The following is a 9,496-nucleotide window of genomic DNA, read 5'->3' on the forward strand; positions in this document are numbered from 1 at the left end:
TACTGTTGGAGGTTCTTTAAATAGTTTTCAGTGGGAGATTCTGTACATAGATCCTAAAAGTTTCCCTGAGATAGTTTCTAATTTAACTCTTTTACCCTCTGCAGTGGTGACTTTGTATGGTCCACGGTAGGTAGGTGGCAGCGGCCCTCCCTTTCTTGTTTTCCTTCTCGCATTCAGTAACATGCCACTGTCCCCTACCTCCAATGTTATTTTCCCATGTTTACGAGTCTTAGTTTTGGCCTACTGTATCTGTTGCTTTTCTTGGGCTTTAGGCATATGAGTAAGAGCCAATTCAATGTCGGCAGCATGTCTAGATTTCATATTTATGATGCACTCTTTGTAGGATTGTTCATCGAGTTCCTCAAAATCTGTTGGCTTGGGAAACAAACGGAGAAGGCGTTGTGTGTGTAAAATGGACAATCACAGAGTAACATATGCACCTGAAAGCGGATGGTTCTTAAAGACCCCTGCCGTGTAATTGTCTGAGACTTGGTCTGGGAATGTTGCTTCAAAGCCATACAGGAGTCGAAAGGGTGACATTTTGGTTGTCGTGTTTGGTTTTGATCGCAAAGAAAATAAAAGGTCACCGAGAAATTCATCCCAATTACTCCCCGTGTCATCAACCAACTTCCGCAATGCTCTGTAACAAATGGTGAGGGATTATTTGTTGGGGGAGGGGAAAGGACTGTCTTTACTGAGAGAAATTGTACGCAATCCAAAAGGCGTAAAGAGGCCATCCTGGTTTATTGCTGTGATTACTTTTTCTTGAAAGAAAAGACAAGTGGACTTGCAATGTACTAAAATTTTGAAGCAGTCTGTAGCTTACGATACACCCACAGGAGAACCCCTCCGTCCACAGAAGCGCGACACGAGTGCGACTGTAACTATTTCAGTTGGTACACTTTCAGTATGCACTGCGGTAGTATTTCAAAAGGAGACAAGCCCAAAGGGTAGGAGTAAATGGTCAGTTTAACAGTGGACAAAGGTCAATAGCCGGGTCCCCCAGGGATTTGTCCTGTCCTGGGACCAGTGCTGTTCATCTTAGTTATAAAAGATCTGGAAAAGGGAGTGAACAGGGAAGTGGCAAAGTTTGCAGATGATACAAAATTACTCAAGATAATTAAGGCAAAAGCCGACTGTGAAGAGTTACAAAGGGATCTCACGAAACTAGGTGACTGGCCGAGAAAATGGCAGATGAAATTCAATGTTGATAAATGGAAAGTAATGCACATTGGAAAACATCATCGCAATTACACATCTATAATAATGGGGTCTAAATTGGCTGTTACCACTCAAGAAAGATCTGGGAGTCAGTGTGGAGAGTTCTCTGAAAACACCCACTCAGTGTGCAGCGGCCATGAAAAAAACGAACAGAATGTTGGGAACCATTAGGACAGGGATAGATAATAACACAGAAAATATCATATTGCCTCTATACCCACAGCTTTGTCACAACTGGTGTCAGGAGTGGGATTTGGTGTACACAGCGCGGCGGAAGAAGGAGGGTGTTTGAAAAAAAAAAGGGGGGGGGGGAGAGGGTCTATTTTTATTTTTTTCCACCACAGTGGAGGAGGTAGTGTGCGCACTGGAACAAGCCACGGCTGCCCAGCAGGAGGCTCCCCAGGTCCAGGCACCCGCCCAACAGGAGGCCGTGCGGCTGCAGCAAGTGACTAATCGCCTGCTGATGGACCAGGCTGCTCAAGACCGGGCTATGTTGCAGGAACTGGTAAACCAGGTCAAGGCCCTTACAGAGCTGAACCGCGGCCATGATGGGACGCAGATCATGCGGGCCAGCAATTGGCTGCAGAAAATGACGCGGGAGGATGATGTGGAGGCATACCTCCTGGCCTTTGAGAGGACAGCCCTGCGGGAGGCTTGGCCCCGAGAACAGTGGTCTGTCCTCCTCGCTCCATTCCTGTGTGGGGAGGCCCAGAAGGCCTACTATGATTTGCCTGAAGAGGCTGCGGCAGACTACCCCCAGCTGAAAGCAGAGATCTGGGGTAACGACCGCAGTGCGGGCCCAGCGATATCATGAGTGGAGGTACCAGGAAAACAAAACCCCACGGTCCCAATTATATGTCCTCCTCCATCTCGCATGAAAGTGGTTATGAACTGAGTCCCGGAGTCCGGAGGAGATACTAGAGGTTCTGGTCATCGACCGGTACAGGAGAGGACTATCGCCAGACCTTCGCGCCTGGGTAAGCCAGAACGAACCCTGCACCTACGACGAGGTTGTCGCGCTGGTAGACAGGCGAAGGACGGCGAGGGAGCTGACCCGACCAGTTAAGGAAGAAGCACCCCGGCTTACAGTAGCAGCACCAAGCCCTAGAGCTCAGGTGACTGGGCCACCAGGAGAGCCCAGGTGGAAAAAGAGAGGGGCTGAAGGCCCACCAGAAGCCACAAAGAGTCGGAACACTGAAGGGGAAGAGGATCGTGATGTTAGACTGCCCAGACCAAGAGACCGGGGAAGGCCTAGGGCTCCATACAGATATTACACCTGCGGGGAGTGGGGACACATAGCTGCACAGTGTCCCAGTACCGAGGAGCCTATGCAGTGTAACCTGGGGAACTGGGCAGACCCATGCTTCCTAATCCACCTTGTGGGGGTCTCACTAACCCCACAGGTATACACCAGACCAGTGAAGCTAAAGAGGGTAGAGACCACGGCACTGGTTGATTTGGGGAGTGCTATCACGCTTGTCTCGGGGAAGCTCGTGAAGCGTAGTCAGCTGCTGTGGGCTAAGCGTATGGGGATAACGTGCGTCCATGGGACAGTTGGTTATTACCCCACCATCCCAGTAAAAATTGAAATTTAGGGGAACACCACTGAGGTAGCAGCAGGGGTAGTCCCTAAACTCCCATACCTGGTGCTTATAGGGAGGGACTTCCTAGGGTTTGAAGACTTACTCCCGGTAGGGGAATTGGAGAAAGGGGGAAGCCCTGAAAGTAGTGAGGCATCCACAGTAGACTATCAACGCCCAACCTTCTCTGAAATATCCCCAGATTTGTTCTCCACTCCCAGACAGCGTAGAAAGAGGAAAAGGGAAAGAAGGGCAGCTAAGGCCTTTAGAACCCGAATACTGGTCCAAAGCCAGAGGGTCGCTCTCATAGGTAGGCGGACCTGAGCAACTGAAAAGAAGGCCACCCAGGAGGGAGAAGCACCCGAGTCTGACCCACACCCTAACACCTCTGAACCAGCAGAGGCAATAGAGACTGGCCCCCTAGATCTCAGGCAGATTAACCCCAAGAGAGGAAATTTTGACCAGGGACCAAGCTGAAGACCCAAGATACGACAACATCAGGAAGGAGGTGACCGAAATAGATGGGGTCCTCGTGGAAGGGAAAACCCAGGGACCAGGACCCTGCTTCATAATGAAGAAGAATCTCTTCTACCAGCTTGCACCAGTACAGGGGCAGAAGGTACAGCAGATCCTAGTATCTCAAAAACACCAGAATGCTGGATTAAGTCTGGCCCATAGTCATCTTTCTGGGGGGCATTTGGGGGTAGAGAAGACCCTGGCACGGGTCCTGCGACTATTCTTCTGGCCCAGAGTTGACCTGGACTGTGGGTTCAGAAAAACGGCCAACCTGAGGGCTACAGTGAAGCTCCAAGGCGAGCAAATCCGCCAATAAGTGCAAGACCCACCAAGGTAGAGAAGGAACTTAGTCACACTATCTATCTATCTATCTATCTATCTATCTATCTATCTATCTATCTATCTATCTATCTATCTATCTATCTATCCCCAAACAGACCCCTCTATCTCTCCATTACATATACACCTGACCGTCTATTATTCTCTCTCTCGCTCATCCCAGACACACCCATCTGATTCATTGACTCCAATGGAGCTATGGCCCATTGACCCCAGCTGGGATCTGGCTATATTTTACATACCTGCCCCCTTCTGGGTAATCCCAGAGCAGAGCAAGTGAGTGGAGGACACTAGTCCGGACCCAGCTCTGACGGGAAGCCAGGTCCAGTTCCTCCATGGGATGGTGCATGACTCCTCCTAGAGGTCACTGATGGAATAATCTGGGCCATGCAGGTGGGCTCCTTCCTACCTCCTCAGTCAGCAATCAGTGGGCACAGAAAAAGGCAGGCGTGTGACCCTTTTACACCCATCTCTCTAATGAGACTGTAGATCCTCTCATTTTCTGTCCAAATGGCCAATCATGTCTGAATCCTGGCACTGGTAGTTTCCAGTGGCAGGGAGTTCTGCAGGTTAACGCCATCTCAACAGAAAAAAGTTATCATTTCTCTTCTTTAAATCTAAGGTTTTAAAGGGGCAGCACCGCAGGGATAGGGGGTCGTCCACATGATCTTAGGTAGGTGGGTCTCTGTTGATACGGGAGGGCTCACTCACTTTCCCCCCACCCTCTCGGTGGGGTGGTTTACTGTAGCACCAATGTAACCCGGATCCATACCAGTGTGTGTCTTTCCCCCCTCTGGATCCTGGAAAGTGGTTTAGGGAGCTGCTATGCCGCACATGTGTCTCCTTTAATTCCAGGGTTAAACACTCCTGCGTTTATTCACCGCTCGTCCTCCCCCCAAGTCCAAGGTTCAGTCCTGGTGCCCCGTATCTTTCCAACAACTGCTCTGTTCAGGAAGCAGAGCTGCCCTGGCATCCCCAGGCATAGGGGGAAGGGGAAGCTTCTTTAACCCTTTAGGGTCTGCAGCCCTGGTTGGTGGGTCCTGCCACAAAAAAAAAATTATGATTAAAAAAACCCGGGTTTTTCAGCTGAACATTTTTCAGTTTGATGACAAAAAAACTGGAATATTCTAAGAAATACCCCCCTCCAAATAAACAAACCCCCTTTTCCAAATGACTCTAGGGCCCGTAGGAGGGTGGGTGCGGCTTCTGATAGCCCCACGACCCCTGCTAGAATTAAACACAGGAGAAATCAGCCCGATCATCACAAACACACATGTAATCCCAGACACACACCCACACATGCACAGACTCACGATCTCACACACAGACAAATGATCCAAGACTCCCGGTTACACACACAATCCAGGACTCAGGACTATACGCACACACACAGAGCCCAACAACATGATTACAGACAAACACACACCCACACACGACCATTTTCTCCTGTCTGTTTTATTCCGTCAATCCCACGAAAGGGGAAGTGAATCCGAGTGGGGCGTGGGCGCCTTTGGCAGGGGGGCACTCGCCCACCCCCTGCGGTGTGTGGATCAGGAGAGGACCTTCGCCAGCAGGACGGTCACGAGGGCTGGGAGAGACGAGTCCGGTTGGTTATGGAGCCACACGGGAGGCTGGTCTGCATTCGGCCGTGGTGAAATTCATACTGAACCCCCTGAAGGGTTTGTACGGTTGACTATAGGTGCAGGCAGACTCGGTGGCGCAGCCTTTCATGGTGGTGTGTATGGTTGTCCCACCTGTGGGGGACCAAACAGCGGGGTCAGTGTCTAGCGACCTACGACCTCTTACGGCTCTGACCCTATACAAACACCCTCCCCCTCCTCCTCTGCGCCACTCCCTGCTGCCCATCTAGACCTGCCCCCAACAGTCTCCCCCTCCGCTCTGATATAGTCTCACTCTGTGGACACCTGGGCAAGTCATGTAGGGCCCTGATCCCCAATGAACTTTGGAGCAGGCCTGTGTTAGTCCCACCATTCACCAGGCAATGGTGTAGCTCACTGATGGTGTCAGCACTGGGATCCCTAAGAAGCTCTCAGTCAAGGGGTCTGTACAGAACCTGGCATGTCGGGACTCCCAATTTCAGCGGGAGGGTGGGGGGGCATGCAGCACCTTGCACAGCGGGGATCCCCGTCTCAGCCAAGGGGTCTGTGCAACATCCGGATCAAAAAGGTCCCGATCTCCGTTGGGGCATCTATTGTACCATTCCACAACCAGTAAGAAAGAAATCTCTCTGGGACCTCCAGGTCAAACCAGCTGGGGGATTTCTGCAGGAGTCCCAGGGACAGGGTGTTTGTGCCATCACTTTTCCTGTATTATTTTGATTTGTAGAACAGCAGGCTCTGGAGACACCATGGCAGTTTGGGGCCCCATTGTGCGGGGTGCTGTGCATAGGACAGTATCCCGTCTCCGCCAGTGGCCAGCACTAGATTCTGCAGAGAAAGGATCAAAACCGCCCAACGTGTGGGATAATCTCCTCCTCCTCTAGGTCTCGTCCCAATTGCTAAGAGCTAGAGCTCCCCTCACGACCTGAAAGAGGAGGGTCACTATCCCCGCCAACATTTTTACGATCTTTTATTCTGATCTCTCTGATTAGCCCACAATCCCTTTTCGAATCTTGCTCAACTCTTGACCACAGCAATTTCGTGGATGGGGAGTTCCATGGACTGACGGTTTATTGACTGGAAAATGTGTTTCCTTTCATCAGAATGAACTTGTCCCTTTTCAATTTCATTGAACATTCGCTTACATCCTGTCCTGTGACAGCAGGCGGGCAGGAGTCCTCGATCTCCCCGCTCTAGTGGTCAGTGACATTTTTCAGCTGAAACTTTTTTTCAGTGAAAAATGCAAATGTGACCACTTGGGAACATTTTGCAAATTCAAAGTTGCCCAATTGTTTCAGTTGAAAGAAACCCCTGTAAAAACACAAACTCTGGGGGAAAAAATAGAAACTTTTCCCTCTTTTGGTTCAAAACAACTTTTCCTTCCAACATTTAATTTTTAAAAAAATTTTAAACAACATTAACAACCCCTCAAAATCAAAACGAGATGTTTCGTTTGACCCAAAATGAAACTTTTTCTGACTTTTCAGTTTGTTGAAAGTGCTGCCCAAAAATTAATTTTGATTTCACCCGAAACAACTATTCTCTCCCAATCTTTTGGTGTCGGTCTAGAACTAAATTATCTATCTATCTATCTATCTATCTATCTATCTATCTATCTATCTATCTATCTCCCTTATCACAATCATAATTTCATATGTTCTATCACGTCGCCTCTCTTATGCCCAAGGAAAAATAGCCCCAGTTGGTTCCCCTTCTCTCCGCAGGCTTTTCCAGACCTTCCTTGTCAGCTGTCTCCAAACCCTCATGAATTCTAAAATGAAACCCCAATGGGTGCGTAGGGGAAACAGAGGTACAGTGAGGAGAAATCATGGGGACGGTATCCAGGTGTGCTGAGACTCTGCCTAATTCTTCCCCATGGCAGAAGATTGCCCATGTGTGTGGCTCCCTCCTGGATGGGGAAATCTGAGCGGAGAAACAGTCGATTGGCAATTACCGCTTTTCATGGTACCGCTGACATGGATGCAGTGGGTCTGGGCTCCTGGGCAGTCGATGATCTCTTCACTGCAGTGATGGGAAAACAAAGAGTAGCAGGCTGGGCAGCGGAGGCCGTTCAGGGTGGTGTTAGTCGGGGACGCTGGGAAGAAGCAGAGCAAACGCAGTCAGCTCGGGGGACGAGCCCCAGGACGGGTCGGGGCCGGGAGAGCAGCTGGGGGCTGCACAGCTCAGCCCCGGGGGCCCCCTGCAGGGGGCGCTGTAGCTCCGGGGAAGCCGGGGGCAGCAGGGGCAGGGGAGGGGTTTGCAGCAGGGAGCTCTGGACCCCGCCCCGGGTGGGGCCAGCTGGGTTGACACCTGGGGGCAGCCTAGAGCCCCGCCCACTAAACTTCACCCAGCCAGGGGCTCAGTGTTAGTCCATGGGGTGCCCCAAAGGATTCTTTCATAATCCTTTTTCCATCCTCCCAAAGAGACCCCTGCAGGGGTCAGGAGGAGGAGAAGGGGACGTGAGGAAGGGGAAGAGCTGGAGGGAGAAGGAGCAGGGAGACGGAGATGGAGCTGGGTACCGGGAAAGGAGGCTGTATTACAGGCCTGCCCCATACAGCAGGCGGTGCTCGTGCTCGTGGATATCCCGTTCCCCAAAGTCATTAAAACAGGATCGAGGCCGCACTGGCTGGAGGACACACAGGTCTTCATAAAGGTCGGACTCTTCATCTCGCCTGCATGGGAGGAAGAGGAGATGAGGCTTCATTCACTGGTGTCGCTGTCTCCTCCTGCCCATCGCAACTCTTCACGTGTGTGACCATGATCAAGCTAAAGATGGGGAAACTGAGGCATGGCGTACAGGAGTCCTGGCTCCCAGCCCCCCCTATTCTTACTCACCAGACCCCAGTCCCTTCCCAGAGCCAGGGATGGAACCCAGGAGTCCTGGCTCCCAGCCCCCTACTCTAGCCCACTTGACCATGCCCACTTCCTGGTACTGGGAAGAGAATGAAGGAGTGCTGACTCCGAATGAGACTGTGTTCGGAGCTGGTTCAAGGTCTCCTGCACGCACCTATTCCCTCCACCCCACCACTGTTCCTCAGACATTCTTGTCAACTGCTACAAATGGCCCACCTTGATTATCACTACAAAAGGTTTCCCCCCACCCCGCCCCACTCTCCTGCTGGTAATAGCTCACCTTACCTGATCACTCTCCTTACTGTGTGTATGGTAACACCCATTGTTTCGTGTTCTCTGTGTATATAAATCTCCCCACTGTATTTTCCACTGAACGCATTAGATGAAGTGAGCTGTAGCTGACGAAAGCTTATGCTCAAATAAATTTGCCAGTCTCTAAGGTGCCACAATTCCTCCTTTTCTTTTTTGCGAATACAGACTAACAAGGCTGCTCCTCTGAAACCCACCTACTACGGTTTCTGTTTTAATAATCCCACAGGAATTCGTATCTTCACTGCAGACTTCGACTCTGCCCGTACAGCTGTGACATGCGCTGATGCAAACCTCGCACGAAACACAGGTCCCTGTGGAAGGAAAGGCAACACGATGCACCTGGGCACAGCCCTCACTCCACTCTCTCCATCCCCACTGACTCCAGTGCAGCTACGGGCCATTGACCCCAGCCGGGAACTGGCCCTGAATTTCTTGGGTTTGTGCCAATGTCGTCTGTCCCTCCATTGCAAAACCGAGTGAGGTAGCTGAGAAAGGGGGAGAAATCTTTCCCTCTCCTCCAGCTCGGTGGGAGCTGGAGGTCCCCATCTCCCCAGAGAAGATCGGTGGGGAGAATTTCCTCCACACGGGACAGGTGGTGAGAAGCCCCCCAGCCCAGGGGCAAGATCTCAGTGCTGGGGCATATTTCACCCCGGGGAGGAGAGCTGCTCCCCTCCAGAGCAGCTATTCCAGGGTGGGTCTTTTTCTGTCGGCACCGGGCAGGGCTCCAAGACCCCCGAGAGCCCGTTCTCACCTGTCTCTAGCAGGGCCGAGAGGAGGCAGAAGAGGAGAGGTGTCCTCATGGTGCCGGGGACGCAGCCGGACGGTGCTGAGAGCCGGGGGTCTCTGACGCAGCAAAGGCCGGGGCTTGGCAGTTATCGACAGAGGCGGGGGCGATGTTGCAATTGGTGTCACCCTGCCCAAAATGGGAAGTGGGGAGGATTTTGGCTGATGGCCTTGGGCTGTCAACACGGAGGCCCCCCAGGAAGGTAAGGGCTGGATGCTGTGTTCGTCACACGCCCGGGGGCTGCTCAGTGCACGGCCCTGGGTTTGACTCAG

The 9,496-nt window shown here is 51.7% G+C and overlaps 1 protein-coding gene across 1 annotated transcript; it reads right to left on the reverse strand.

The window, feature by feature from the left end:
* Positions 1 to 5,267: 5,267 nt before the first annotated feature.
* Positions 5,268 to 9,240, reverse strand: LOC144929844 (phospholipase A2 inhibitor and Ly6/PLAUR domain-containing protein-like). Its single transcript, XM_078850459.1, has 5 exons — positions 9,192 to 9,240; positions 8,635 to 8,751; positions 7,795 to 7,947; positions 7,230 to 7,370; positions 5,268 to 5,410 (listed from the first exon to the last, which is right to left on the reverse strand). Exons 1-5 carry the CDS (start codon positions 9,238 to 9,240, stop codon positions 5,268 to 5,270), a joined length of 603 nt encoding a protein of 200 aa, XP_078706585.1.
* Between the last annotated feature and the right edge of the window lie 256 nt (positions 9,241 to 9,496).

The sequence above is a fragment of the Lepidochelys kempii genome, chromosome 24, assembly GCF_965140285.1.
Source record: "Lepidochelys kempii isolate rLepKem1 chromosome 24, rLepKem1.hap1, whole genome shotgun sequence".
Classification (NCBI taxonomy): domain Eukaryota; kingdom Metazoa; phylum Chordata; order Testudines; family Cheloniidae; genus Lepidochelys; species Lepidochelys kempii.